Source organism: Oncorhynchus keta, chromosome 1 (genome assembly GCF_023373465.1).
Source record: "Oncorhynchus keta strain PuntledgeMale-10-30-2019 chromosome 1, Oket_V2, whole genome shotgun sequence".
In the NCBI taxonomy this organism is placed as follows: Eukaryota; Metazoa; Chordata; class Actinopteri; order Salmoniformes; family Salmonidae; genus Oncorhynchus; species Oncorhynchus keta.
This window is the reverse complement of record NC_068421.1, coordinates 8,000,235-8,016,012: the sequence shown is the minus strand read 5'-3', so window position 1 is coordinate 8,016,012 and position 15,778 is coordinate 8,000,235. Positions and strand designations below refer to the sequence as shown.

Sequence of the window (15,778 nt, the reverse complement as noted above, 5' to 3'; positions counted from 1 at the left end):
CCCTCCTGTCTCAGCCTCCAGTATTTATGCTGCAGTAGTTTATGTGTCGGGGGGCTAGGGTCAGTTTGTTATATCTGGAGTACTTCTCCTGTCCTATCCGGTGTCCTGTGTGAATTTAAGTATGCTCTCTCTAATTCTCTCTTTCTTTCTCTCTCTCGGAGGACCTGAGCCCTAGGACCATGCCTCAGGACTACCTGACATGATTACTCCTTGCTGTCCCCAGTCCACCTGGCCGTGCTGCTGCTCCAGTTTCAACTGTTCTGCCTGTGATTATTATTATTTGACCATGCTGGTGATTTATGAACATTTGAACATCTTGGCCATGTTCTGTTATAATCTCCACCCGGCACAGCCAGAAGAGGACTGGCCACCCCACATAGCCTGGTTCCTCTCTAGGTTTTGGCCTTTCTAGTTTCTCCTAGCTACCGTGCTTCTACACCTGCATTGCTTGCTGTTTGGGTTTTTAGGCTGGGTTTCTGTACAGCACTTTGAGATATCAGCTGATGTAAGAAGGGCTATATAAATACATTTGATTTGATCATCATTACCATCACTATCACAATCAAAGCAATCCTCATCGTCTTCACCATCACCTCAAATTGAGGGGGTATTTGGCATAAACCTTGTGACATTATCTGATTGCTAAAATTCTAATGGTATCAGATGGTTAGCCTAATATCAGATTACGTTTAAGTACAGTGTAGAGAATCATTGTACTATCTAAACCACTGTGAAATATATTTTCAATAACCCAAAATAATGTATTTTCAGCTGTTTCAAGCTGGTGCACAAAACTAAGTAAAAGACTCAAAAAACTAAACTTAAGAACAGAGGTCACTTGGAGTCCATAAGTTACATTTTTTTTTGCGAAACAATTTAGCGGTTTTGGAATGAATCGCTGTAAGTCTACATTTTGCCATTGGGTGTAGAGAAAATGTTGCGGTTTTACATCTAATTTGATGTAATTCTACACATTTTGACATAGGGTGGAGAGAAACGTTTGCAGTTTTTAACATGATATCTGAGTGACTAACCCGATTGCCTCGGTCAGATTTAAGGCCCCAAATCAGAAATACTTTCCTCTGTTAGTAAATCCATTAGCTGTACCTCTCTTGTCGGTCACTCTCTCACGCTGTCTGCTCGCTCTGCATGCGCTCTGCTCATGGCGTTCTGAATGAGTATCCATTTCAACGGCTCTGCTTGAGCTGCCATGCTTAATGAAGAAACACGAGAGCAGCTAGCTGTTAGCTACTTTTCGTCACAAACTCAGGCAAAACTCAAGGAACATCATTAAAAAATATATATAATATCTATTTTATATTTGACAAGGTTGAAGCACGTCTGACACCAGCAGAGCTTGAGCAAATGGCTCAGCTTCAAAATGTTAGTGATCAATTTAGTCATACCAGAGCCCTACCTGTACCCTGGCTATTGATGAAGAAACAGGCCCTACCTGTACCCTGGTTATTGATGAGACAACAGGCCCTACCTGTACTCTAGTTATTGATGAAGAAACAGGCCCTACCTGTACCCTAGTTATTGATGAAGAAACAGGCCCTACCTGTAACCTAGTTATTGATGAAGAAACAGGCCCTACCTGTACTCTAGTTATTGATGAAGAAACAGGCCCTACCTGTAAACTAGTTATTGATGAAGAAACAGGCCCTACCTGTACCCTAGTTACTGATGAAGAAACAGGCCCTACCTGTACCCTAGTTATTGATGAAGAAACAGGCCCTACCTGTAACCTAGTTATTGATGAAGAAACAGGCCCTACCTGTACCCTAGTTATTGATGAAGAAACAGGCCCTACCTGTACCCTAGTTATTGATGAAGAAACAGGCCCTACCTGTACCCTAGTTATTGATGAAGAAACAGGCCCTACCTGTACCCTAGTTATTGATGAAGAAACAGGCCCTACCTGTAACCTAGTTATTGATGAAGAAACAGGCCCTACCAGTACCCTAGTTATTGATGAAGAAACAGGCCCTACCTGTACCCTAGTTATTGATGTAACCTAGTTATTGATTAAGAAACAGGCCCCACCTGTACTCTAGTTATTGATGAAGAAACAGGCCCTACCTGTACCCTGGCTATTGATTAAGAAACAGGCCCTACCTGTAACCTAGTTATTGATGAAGAAACAGGCCCTACCTGTAACCTAGTTATTGATGAAGAAACAGGCCCTACCTGTACCCTGGTTATTGATGAAGAAACAGGCCCTACCTGTACCCTGGCTATTGATGAAGAAACAGGCCCTACCTGTACCCTAGTTGTTGATGAAGAAACAGGCCCTACCTGTAACCTAGTTATTGATGAAGAAACAGGCCCTACCTGTACCCTAGTTATTGATGAAGAAACAGGCCCTACCTGTAACCTAGTTATTGATGAAGAAACAGGCCCTACCTGTACCCTAGTTATTGATGAAGAAACAGGCCCTACATGTACCCTGGCTATTGATGAAGAAACAGGCCCTACCTGTACCCTGGCTATTGATGAAGAAACAGGCCCTACCTGTACCCTGGCTATTGATGAAGAAACAGGCCCTACCCGGCCCTAACCTGATGTATAACGTCTGGGCCCATCGGGGTGGGGTTGGGGAGCAGAGCTCGACTGGTCGATCATTTGACCGTGACTACTGCAAGATTAGATAGCTAGCCACTAGACTAATTTACCAATATAAAAAATAAAAAAATCCCATCCCTGCTCTAGGAAACAAGGTGCAATTTGGGACGCACAAGGAGTGATACAGCTCCAGAATGGCTGGACGAGTGAGCGCGTGTGTGTGTGTGTGATACTGAGGTCGTTAACACCTGTCATGCCACTTCTGACTGAGACAGAGATGAAGACTGTGTTCCAAAATGGCACCCTAATTCCTCACAGTGCACCATTGGGCCCCATTGGGGTTCCAGTCAAAAGTAGTGCACTATATCGGGATTAGGGTGCCATTTGGGATGTATTCTGAGGGTTTCTACTACATAACTTAGTCCAAGAGTAGCCTTTAGCAGAATGGAAAGATTCATAATTTAAAAGTCTTGGAACTGAGATTCTGTTTACTCTGTTCACAGCGACTAAGCATTTCATGGGCTTTTCCCAACGAGATCAATACATTTTAATTTAAAAGCTTTCAATATATTGCCCATCTAGTGATGTATCAGCTACAAACCATTACAGGTGGCAGAAATCCGCTTACGCCAGACATCCCTAACTTATCAACAGTAATGGGCCTGTCATTGTTGATCGAGCTGTAGATCGGCGGATCAGGTTTTGTGGGGAGGCCGGTAAGCACAGCATCTCAATTTAATTCATTTTAAAATGTAGGCTGTAACACAGCATCTCAATTTAATTCATTTGAAAATGTAGGCAGTAACACAGCATCTCAATTTAATTCATTTTAAAATGTAGGCTGTAACACAACATCTCAATTTAATTCATTTTAAAATGTAGGCTGTAACACAGCATCTCAATTTAATTCATTTTAAAATGTAGGCAGTAACACAACATCTCAATTTAATTCATTTTAAAATGTAGGCTGTAACACAGCATCTCAATTTAATTCATTTTAAAATGTAGGCAGTAACACAACATCTCAATTTAATTCATTTTAAAATGTAGGCAGTAACACAACATCTCAATTTAATTCATTTTAAAATGTAGGCAGTAACACAACATCTCAATTTAATTCATTTTAAAATGTAGGTAGTAACACAGTATCTCAATTTAATTCATTTTAAAATGTAGGCAGTAACACAACATCTCAATTTAATTCATTTTAAAATGTAGGCTGTAACACAACAACATTTTGGAAAAGTCAAGGGGTGTGAATACAAATCAAATCTAATTGTATTTGTCACATGCACCGAATACAACAGGTGTAGTAGACCTCACAGTGAAATGCTGAATACAACAGGTGTAGTAGACCTCACAGTGAAATGCTGAATACAACAGGTGTAGTAGACCTCACAGTGAAATGCTGAATACAACAGGTGTAGTAGACCTTAGAGTGAAATGCTTACTTACAAGCCCTTAAACAACAATGCAGTTTAGAAAAAAATAAGTGTAAAGTAAAAAATACAAAATAAAAGAAACAAATTATTAAAGAGCAGCAGTAAAATAACAAATAGTGAGGCTATATTGAGGGGGTACCGGTACAGAGTCAACGTGCAGGGGTACAGGTTAGTAATAAGGCTATATTGAGGGGGTACCGGTACAGAGTCAACGTGCAGGGGCACCGGTTAGTAATGAGGCTATATTGAGGGGGTACCGGTACAGAGTCAACGCTACCGAGTAATGAGGCTATATTGGAGGGGTACCGTAGAGTCAATGTGCAGGGGCACCTTAGTAATGAGGCTATATTTGAGGGGTAATGTGCGGGGGCACCGGTTACAAGAGGCTATATTGAGGGGGTACCGGTACAGAGTCAACGTGCAGGGGTACCGGTTAGTAATAAGGCTATATTGAGGGGGTACCGGTACAGAGTCAACGTGCAGGGGCACCGGTTAGTAAAGGCTATATTGAGGGGGTACCGTACAGAGTCAACGTGCAGGGGCACCGGTTAGTAATGAGGCTATATTGGAGGGGGTAACAGAGTCAAACAGTAATGAGGCTATATTGAGGGGGTACCGGTACAGAGTCAATGTGCAGGGGCACCGGTTAGTAATGAGGCTATATTTGAGGGGGTACAAGAGTCAATGTGCGGGGGCACCGGTTAGTAATGAGGCTATATTGAGGGGGTACCGGTACAGAGTCAACGTGCAGGGGTACAGGTTAGTAATAAGGCTATATTGAGGGGGTACCGGTACAGAGTCAACGTGCAGGGGCACCGGTTAGTAATGAGGCTATATTGAGGGGGTACCGGTACAGAGTCAACGTGCGGGGGTACCGGTTAGTAATGAGGCTATATTGGAGGGGGTACCGGTACAGAGTCAATGTGCAGGGGCACCGGTTAGTAATGAGGCTATATTTGAGGGGGTACCGGTACAGAGTCAATGTGCGGGGGCACCGGTTAGTAATGAGGCTATATTGAGGGGGTACCGGTACAGAGTCAACGTGCAGGGGTACCGGTTAGTAATAAGGCTATATTGAGGGGGTACCGGTACAGAGTCAACGTGCAGGGGCACCGGTTAGTAATGAGGCTATATTGAGGGGGTACCGGTACAGAGTCAACGTGCAGGGGCACCGGTTAGTAATGAGGCTATATTGGAGGGGGTACCGGTACAGAGTCAATGTGCGGGGGCACCGGTTAGTAATGAGGCTATATTGAGGGGGTACCGGTACAGAGTCAATGTGCGGGGGCACCGGTTAGTAATGAGGCTATATTGAGGGGGTACCGGTACAGAGTCAATGTGCAGGGGTACCGGTTAGTAATGAGGCTATATTGAGGGGGTACCGGTACAGAGTCAATGTGCGGGGGCACCGGTTAGTTGAGGTAATTTAGGTAAAATGTACACGTAGGAAGAGTTAAAGTGACTATGCATAGATGATAAACAGAGAGTAGCAGCAGCATAGGGGGGCGGGACAATACAAATAGTCTGGGTAGCCATTTCATGAGCTGTTCAGGAGTCTTATAGCTTAGGGATAGAAGCTGTTTATGAAGTATTCTGGACCGAGACTTGGCGCTCCGGTACGGCTTGCAGAGAGAACATCCTATGACTAAGGTGGCTGGAGTCGTTGACAATTTTTTGGGCCTTCCTCTATACCAGGCGGTGTTAGGGGTCCTGGATGGCAGGAAGCTTGGCCCCAGTGATGAACTGGGCCGTACACACCACCCTCTGTTGTGCCTTGCGGTTGGAGGCCGAGCAGTTGCATACCAGCCAGTGACGCAACCTCGATGGTGCAGCTGTAGAACTTCTTAAGGATTTGAGGACCCATAGGCATTTTCCTGTCCTCTTCCCGACTGTCTTGGTGTGTTTGAAACATTCTAGTTTGTTGGTGATGTGGACATCAAGGAGCTCTCAACCTGCTTCACTACAGCCCCATTAATGAGAATGGGGGAGTGTTCAGTTCTCATTTTCCTGTAGTCCACGATCATCTCCTTTGTCTTGATAATTTTGAGGGAGATGTTGTTATCCTGGCACCACACTGTCAGGTCTCTGATCTCCTCCCTATAGTCTGTCTCCTCGTTGTCGGTGATCAGGCCTACCACTGTTGTGTCTTCGGCAAACTTAATGGTGTTGGGAGTCGTGCTTGGCCATGCAGTCATGGGTGAACACGGAGTACAGGAGGGGACTGAGTATGTACCCCTGAGGGGCCCCCGTGTTGAGGATCAGCGTGGCAGATGTGTTGTTACCTAACCTTACCACCTGGGGGCGGCCCGTCAGGAAGTCCAGGATCCAGTTGCAGAGGGAGCTGTTTAGTCCCAGGATCCTTAGCTTAGTGATGAGCTTTGAGGACACTATGGTGTTGAACGCTGAGCTGTTGTCAATGAATAGCATTCTCACGTAGGTGCTCCTTTTGTCCAGGTAGGAAAGGGCAGTGTGGAGTGCAACAGAAACTGCATCATCTGTGGGTCTGATGGGCGGTATACAAATTGGAGTGGGTCTAGTGTTTCTGGGATAATGGTGTTGATGTGAGCCATGACGAGTCTATCAAAGCACTTCATGGCTACAGACCTAAGTGCTACGGTTCGGTAGTCATTTAGGCAGGTTACCTTGGTGTTCTCGGTGGTCAGCTTGAAACATCTTGGTATTACAGACTCTGTCAGGGACAGGTTGACAATGTCAGTGAAGACACGTGCCAGTTGAGCAGCGCATGCTCGGTGTACACATTCTGGTAATCGATCTGGCCCTGCAGCCTTGTGACTGTTGACCTGTTTAAAAAGGTCTTATTCACATCAGCTATGGAGAGCGTGATCAGACAGTCGTCTGAAACAGCTGATGCGTACTTCAGCGTTGCTTGCCTCGAGGCGAGCATAGAAGTTATTTAGCTAATCTGGTAGGCTCGTGTCACTGGGCAGCTCTTGGCTGTGCTTCCCTTTGTAGTTTGTAATAGTTTGCAAGCACTGCCACATCCGACGACCGTCGGAACCGATGTAGTACGATTCAATCTTAGTCCTGTATTGACGCTTTGCCTGTTTGATGGTTCGTCGAAGGGCATAGCGGGATTTCTTATAAGTGTCCGGGTTAGAGTCCCGCTCCTTGAAAGCGGAAGATCTACCCTTTAGCTCAGTGCGGACGTTGCCTGTAATTCATGCACTTATTGATAAAACCAGTGACTGATGTGGTGACCTCCTCAATGCCATCGCAAGAATCCCGGAACATATTCCAGTCTGTGTTGGCAAAACAGGCCTGTAGCTTAGCACCTGCTTCATCTGACCACTTCCTTTTTGAGCGATTCACTGGTACTTCCTGCTTTAGTTTTTGCTCATAAGCAAGAATCATGAGGATAGCGTTATGGTTAGATTTGGCAAATGGAAGGCTATGTACTCTTCTCTGTGTGTGGAGTAAATGTGGTCCAGTTTTTCTCCTCCGGGTTGCACATTTATTAATGTATTAATTATTTATTATTAACATGCTTGTAGTGGCTTCCTTTCGTCTTTACCATAGCCACTGCCCAAGCCTGAAGCGGGGTTGTTTGGTACGCATACAGTCCACACTCAAGGTTTCCAAACGGCCAAACATTCCATGACATCAAGGGATATGGTGCAACAAAATTGTTTATTCTTCTTATATCTAACAAATAAATGATTCTCCAATCAACTTAAAGCACAAAATACTTGATATGGAAAATACATATTATGGTATGTCTGTATGTCTGTATGTATGACTGTATGGTCAAAAAACTATACCGCTCCCGCATCTAGCAAGGACTCCTCTCCCGAAGGCCCAACTTCCTGCCTTTATCCTAACACACTTACCACAATACAATGAACAGGCAAGAGGGGGGGCCAAATGGCCGAGTTACACTAACAACAAATTAATATATCTCAATCGGGTAAATATAAATCATAAAGGTACGTACCTAATATTTCATCATTTACATTAATATTTAATATATTTACACAAATATACATGGAGCTCCATATGTTCGGTCTTTTATACAAATATGTCCAAATCGGCTCTAACATGCTGGTAGAAATGAGGTAAAACAGATTTAGGTTTCCCTGCATTAAAGTCCCCGGCCACTAGGGGCGCCGCCTCTGGATGAGTGTTTTCTTGTTTTCTTATGGCCTTATTCAGCTCATTGAGTACGGTCTTAGTGCCAGCATCGGTTTGTGGTGGTAAATTGACAGATACGAAAAATATAGATGAAAACGCTCTTGGTAAATAGTGTGGTCTACAGCTTATCATGAGATACTCTACCTCAGGCAAGCAAAACCTTGAGAATTCCTTAATATTAGATTTTGTGCACCAGCTGTTATTTACAAATAGACACAGACCGCCATCCCTTGTTTTACCGGAGGCAGCTGTTCTGTCTTGCTGTTGGACAGAAAACCCAGCCAGCTGTATGTTATCCATGTCATCGTTCAGCCACGACTCTGTGAGACATAAGATATAACAGATTTTTAATTTCCCGATGGTAAGATAGTCTTGATCGGAGCTCATTCATTTTGTTTTCCAATGAGTGCACGTTGGCTAATAGGACTGTTGGTAGAGAGGGATGACTCACTCGCCATCGGATCCTTACAAGGTACCCCAACCTATGTCCCAAATATCTCCTTCTCTTCTTTATGCGAATGACGGTGATTTGGGCCTGTCAGGTGTCTGAAGTAAATCCTTTTCATCTGACTCATTCAAGAAAAAAAAAATCAGTGAGTAAATATCAGAATCAAATCAAATCAAATCAAATTTATTTATATAGCCCTTCGTACATCAGCTGATATCTCAAAGTGCTGTACAGAAACCCAGCCTAAAACCCCAAACAGCAAACAATGCAGGTGTAAAAGCACGGTGGCTAGGAAAAACTCCCTAGAAAGGCCAGAAGCTCTTTATAGTCAAAAGAGACGGTGGTAGAAACATTGTATAAAATGAGTTATTTCTACGTGAATTTGGTCTTTGGGCGCCCAAACATTTAGGCAGCAATAAAAGGGTTAATACATGTCTGTATACAGAGGCCCTATAGTACATTTTAGGTTACACAGTTTACAAAGTACACACAATTACATTCTGTGTATTGTACACAATAATTACATTGATTTAAAAAAATGGGGAACAGAAGGAGAATATATAAATGCCGTCAGTAATAACAGTTCCATTTCCAGATGGTGATCGAGTTATTGGGAGCGATGGGTAATCAATATACATTCCTTACGTCTGCCGATCGTTCAATTCAGACAGATTGAACAAGTCAAGGGAACTGCCAATTCTAAAAGCTTTTTTTTTAACCTTTATTTAACTAGGCTAAATCGGTTCAGGGGCAGAACGACAGATTTGTACCTTGTCAGCTCGGGGATTTGATCCAACCTTTCGGTTACTAGTCCAACGCTCTAACCACTAGGCTACCCTGCTGCCTCTACGCTCTAACCACTAGGCTACCCTGCTGCCTCTACACTCTAACCACTAGGCTACCTGCCGCCCCAAAGGTCAAAGCATTATCTCTCCTCATACACTGGGTCCCAAATGGCACGTTAATCCCTTCATCAAGGATCTCTCTGTACTTTGCTCCGTTCTTCTTTCCCCTCAATCCTGACTAGTGTCCCAGTCCCTGCCGCTGAAACATGATGCTGCTGCCACCACCATGCTTCACCGTAGGGATGGTGTCAGGTTTCCTCCAGATGTGCAGCTTGGCATTCAGGTCAAAGAGTTCAATCTTGGTTTCATCAGACCAGATAATCTTGTTTCTCATGGTCTGAGAGTCCTTTGGGTGCCTTATGGCAAACTGCAAGGGGGCTGTCATGTGCCTTTTACAGAGGAGTGGCTTCCGTCACCTCTCTGACCAAGGCCCTTCTCCCCCGATTGCTCCGTTTGGCTGGGCGGCCAGCTCAAGGAAGAGTCTTGGTTGTTCCAAACCTTCAACGCTGCATAAATATTTCGGTACCCTTCACCAGATCTGTGCCTCGACACAATCCTCAACAATTCCGTCGACCTCATGGCTTGGTTATTGCTCTGACACGTACTGTCAACTGTGGGACCTTATGTAGACAGGCGTGTGCCTTTCCAAATCATGTCCAATCAATTGAATTTACCACAGGTGGTCTCCAATCAAGTTGTAGAAACGTCAAGGTTGATGAATGGAAACAGGATGCGCCAGAGATCAATTTTGAGTCTCATAGCAAAGGGTCTGAATACTTATGTAAATACAGTATATTTTTATATGACACACACAAAAAAAATGATCTTAAAACCTGTTTTTGCTTTGTCATTATAGTGTAGATTGATGAGGATTTAAAAAAAATGTTGTAATCAATTTTAGAATAAGGCTGTAACAAAACAGAATGTGGAAAAGGGGAAGGGGTCTGAATACTTTCCAAATGCCCTATATAGGGAATAGGGTGCCATTTGGGATGCACTCAGACTATAGCAATAGGCTACACAGAGACAATCAGTGTCTCCCAAGTTGGCAAACTGATCTAGACCAGTCTGTCTGGCAAGTACAAGGCCTAGGCTGCACAGAAAGAGAGACCTCCACAAAAAGTGGTCTTCATCAGTGTCAAGAATTGAACTCAATGGAAAAAAAAATGAAAAAAAAAACTGTACGTGAGGGAAGGTTTTCTCTGGGCGCAGATCAAGTCTAGTCCGAGGCTAAAAAAGTACCTCCTTGGAAAGTGTCTGGGAAACTGGCCACAACCGTGCATTTCATCCTACAATAAACCACCCTAAGGACATTCATATGACTGCATCACTACCAGACATTGAAACACATTCCTCAAAACAAGCTTGTCTTTGGTGCACAGCAGGCAATTTAGGTTTTTATGAAAACTGACATCAACAGGAAATATGAACTATTCATCTTTGCTGTTTTAAAAACACCAGTAAATATAACCAGAGGCAATTTTCAAAGACTAGAGTCCAGAGCGCCATGCTGCTGTCTCTACTTCTGTCTGTCTGTGTCAGTACCCCCACCAGGTACACCACCTAGTCTTTCCCTGACTGCCTGGTCTGTGTTGGGAAGAGGTGATGTCACATCTCAGCTACAGCCAGAGAGTCTTCTGGCCCTACATTATTCTCAGCATCTGTAATGATAGTTCTATTATTCATATCATTATGCCAAGTCTCATTTTATATGGCAGGGGACTCAAAACGCGGTAGAAAACTCTGTTTGACTGATGAGTTCAGCCTATCAGCCTACCAATTGTCATGTTCGACAAATAGTGTCCTGAAAGCTGGACAATCAGATGTGTTCTTTACACTTCAATCAAATGAAATAGTAATGGTTTACTGGCATTTATTTCATGCAAAACTACAATGTATTCAGAAATAAAATGACAAATCTTCCCAAGCAAACTGCTCACAATGTGGAACTGAGAAAAAAAAGGCTTTTATTCAACCTCATTTCATAGTAACTTTATGCAGTTACTGCTAACATGAACCCTATTTTCTTCTAAATAGAAGCAGGATACTTGCACAGAGGTTTTAATCATGTGGGCTAGGGGGCAGTATTTTGACATCTGGATGACAAGCATGCCCAAAGTAAACTGGCTGTAACTCAGGCCCAGAAGCTAGGATATGCATATAAAATTGGTAGATTTGGATTTTTTTTAAACTCAAAAAGTTTCTAAAACTGTTAAAATAATGTCTGTGAGTATAACAGAACTGTTATGGCAGGCGAACACCCGAGGAGAATCCACCCAACAACAACAAATCATTCAGCCCACCATTGATTCCTATGGCTGTCATTTTTATGATGAAGGGAAAACCTCCCAAGTTCATTGGTAACGTTTGGGATTCATTTTGTATGCATTTTGAAGGAGGGAAACCGGTGGATTATTGAATGAAGCGCACCAGCTAAACTGAGTTTTTGGGGATATAAAGAAAGGACTTTATCAAACAAAAAGGACCATTTGTGATGTAGCTGGGACCTTTTGGAATGCCAACAGAAGAAGATCTTCAAAAGGTAAAGCATTTATTTTAGCGCCATTTCTGACTTTCGTGGCGCATCTGCCTGGTTGGAAAATGTCTTTAATGCTTGTGTGTGCTGGGCGCTATCATCAGATAATTGCATGGGTGTGCTTTCTCCGTAAAGCCTTTTTTAAATCTGACACAGCAAGAAGTTAAGCTTTTAACTGATGTTTGACACTTGTATTTTTAATAATGTTAAATATTATTTCTGTAATTTGATTTTCGCGCTCTACAATTTCACGGGATGTTGTCAAGGTGGGTCGCTAGCAGCACGTCTAGCCCAAAGAGGCTAACCACTAGGCTACCTGCTGCACCTAATGTACAACAGGAAGAGATATCATTAGCGTACAAATTAAATCAAAATAGGCTTTCAGGTCCTTTTATGTCAAATCTGTTAATAGCAGTGAATAAGCTATGTTCCACGTAGTTTTTTTAAGAATCATTTTAAAGGCATCCAACTAACACCCTCTTACAATCATATTAATAGGCTCTACTGGTCAGCAATGTAGGTCAATCTATTTTTTTTTTGGGGGGTCAGTGACAGTGGGGGGTGCTGGGGGGTCAGACAAAGTCCCATAACACCTGTTGTTATTGTGAAACTACAGTGTCGCTACTCAGTTATAAGGTAACTTAATGTGAAGGTGTTAACATTCTGTGATCGCGGAGTTACAATTTTCTGATAGTATTGTACTCTTATCGTTATGAACAAATCTGAAAAAAAATGGGTAGACTTTTTAAACTGCTGGATTAGATTGTAACAACGATTGTAATAACAACGGGCTCCCTTCTATTAATTTACTTTTGAGAAACATGTGGCTATTACTACTATTAATACGCTAATGTAAACTGCACAACATATAGTGCCGGAGAATCTCCGATATGACTTAATAATATCGACATTGAAATTAGTCTTCCCTGCACAATTAGCCACGCCAGTAGATAGATCACAGAGCTGTTGCCTATATGGCACTGCAACAGCCTAGGCGGCGTGCTCCACCTGTAGCAATCGTTTTTTCTACAAAAAAAGGCGTCCATAGGAAGCTTTTCATTCCAATGGCTCTTCCACATCATACTCCCTTGGGAAACTAAAACTACTGAAGCGTCGACATTTAAGGGAAACCGTAGTGAGCGACGACAAAAAACCTGAAAAACGTAATGTAGATGTACTTCTAACACGCGTTGCATTATTCCAGCCGGTGGCTAGAGTAGGCTACACAGTAATAACAGAAATAGTGTATCAATTCCTCTCTCGCGACGTATCCACAACATTATCATTCTTCATCATCATCATGTATCACGGACATTTACCGAGAAATACATGAACCGGATTTGCTGAAATTTCCCCATACAACCCTCACTCATTATAGACCAAGAGCTCAAAAGAGGCGTGAAACAAAATGCACTTACCTCTCTTTTCACATTCCATAGTAATTTATCTTTGAATTCTTCATCTGTGCACGAACCCATGGCTCTCGGTGGTCTTGTGTCGGTCTCTGTGTCAGACAAAGTTACGACTGCAAACAGCGTCAACGTGATTGTCCACAATCTCGGATGTCTGGTGCTCTCCACCCTTTCTTAAAGCTTGTATTTACTTCTCCCCCTCCTTCCTTCCTTCCCTCTCACAGCAAAGTGCTCGGGCCTCCAGATAGCAGGCGGTTGACGCATCTGTGTGGCGGTCCTGCCGCGGCGCATTGAGGAGCCATCTTCACATCCACTCAGAATGACGCCAGCCGTGCTCGACCCACCCCCTTTAACACGGTTTATCAATGGAGTCAATCACTTCACGTATCTCACGCTCCATACACATTTCCAGCACTACGACAGACAGTTATTTATAGCTCTCCTCTGTGTGTGTGCGTGTGCGTGTGCGTGTGTACAGGACGATTGGGGGATATTGAGGTGTGATGCTCAGGAGCATTTTATCTGTAGTCTTTTTGTATGTAATATGAAAGAGCCATGGGGGTTTCAAAGACAGACACTCACAGAACAACAACACTGATAGGGAAAACGAACACACGATACCATAACAAAAACACAAGACACACAGAATATAACAACTGACAACACAATATCTCATTAATTTGCAGTCATGTGTGTGACCATCATTAAATTGATTAATGATATTGTCATGTAACATATGCCAAAGCAAATAGCCCTACTTGCACTAGTGCTTCACTCAATTAAGAAACACATGGCAATTATTCTGATCTAGGGCATGGGTTTGTCTGAGCCTATTTTGAGGCTAGGGATATCTTGAATGAAGATGATTGAGGCCAGCAGCTCCCCGTTTTAGAAATTGTGTCATCGCATGTTTTGGCTGCAATAGAAATTAATCAATGTAGTCATTACCATCATGATATACAGAATAAGCGTTTTCACTGGGACTTTTTCCTGTCATTCTATATCTCTAACTAGCGCCCCCTGTGGCCGTTCATGGACTACAGATGTCTGCCCAGAGCCATACCCGTCGCTTCACTCGACTGGTTCCAGAACCATGCCCGTTCCATTCCAGAGCCATGCCCGCCAGAACCATGCCCGTTCCATTCCAGAACCATGCCCGTTCCATTCCAGAACCATGCCCGTTCCATTCCAGAACCATGCCCATTCCATTCCAGAACCATGCCCGTTCCATTCCAGAACCATGCCCGTTCCATTCCAGAACCATGCCCGTTCCATTCCAGAACCATGCCCGTTCCATTCCAGAACCATGCCCGTTCCATTCCAGAACCATGCCCGTTCCATTCCAGAACCATGCTCATTCCATTCCAGAGCCATGCCCGTTCCATTCCAGAGCCATGCCCGTTCCATTCCAGAACCATGCCCGTTCCATTCCAGAACCATGCCCGTTCCATTCCAGAACCATGCCTGTTCCATTCCAGAGCCATGCCCGTTCCATTCCAGAACCATGCCCGTTCCATTCCAGAACCATGCCCATTCCATTCCAGAACCATGCCCGTTCCATTCCAGAGCCATGCCCGCCAGAACCATGCCCGTTCCATTCCAGAACCATGCCCATTCCATTCCAGAACCATGCCCGTTCCATTCCAGAACCATGCCCATTCCATTCCAGAACCATGCCCGTTCCATTCCAGAACCATGCCCGTTCCATTCCAGAGCCATGCCCGTTCCATTCCAGAGCCATGCCCGTTCCATTCCAGAGCCATGCCCGTTCCATTCCAGAGCCATGCCCGTTCCATTCCAGAGCCATGCCCGTTCCATTCCAGAGCCATGCCCGTTCCATTCCAGAACCATGCCCGTTCCATTCCAGAACCATTTCTGCTTCCCTCCACTGTCCAAGTGGAATATGGAGAGATGTTTCATGAGCTGAAATAAAAAAGATCCCAGAAAGTGAGCTGCAGAAATGGCCACCAGAACTGTTGCCAAATAATTGAATGTTCAATTCTCTACCATAAGCCGCATCCAACATCCTTTCAGAGAATTTGGCAGTACGTCCAACCGGACTAAAACACATTGTGTAACAGCCCAGGAACTCCATATCCGGGTTCTTCAGCAGCAGGATCGTCTGAAACCAGCCACCCGGATATGGAGCAGCCATCTGAAACCAGCCACCCGGACAGCTGATGAAACTGTCCATAGGATGAGGAGCAGAGGGAGGAGAGAACACCTCGCTGACTTGTGGTGGCTATTCAGCAGTCTGATGGTCTGAGGGTAGAAACTATTGGCTAGTCTCTCAGTTTTTGCCACGATGCACCCACACTGCCCTTGTCGGAGTGATTTAAGCGGGGAGAACAGAGATTGCTTGGGTCCCTGATGATCTTCTT

General features: G+C 44.0%; 1 protein-coding gene across 1 annotated transcript in view; it reads right to left on the bottom strand.

The window, feature by feature from the left end:
- LOC118379318 (small G protein signaling modulator 2-like) overlaps positions 1–14,024 on the bottom strand; it is a 144,215-nt gene extending 130,191 nt beyond the window's left edge. Inside the window, 1 exon segment of the mRNA XM_052485219.1 lies at positions 13,404–14,024. Coding sequence (XP_052341179.1) covers positions 13,404–13,463 — 60 coding nt within the window. The 5' untranslated portion in view covers positions 13,464–14,024.
- Positions 14,025–15,778: the final 1,754 nt, after the last annotated feature.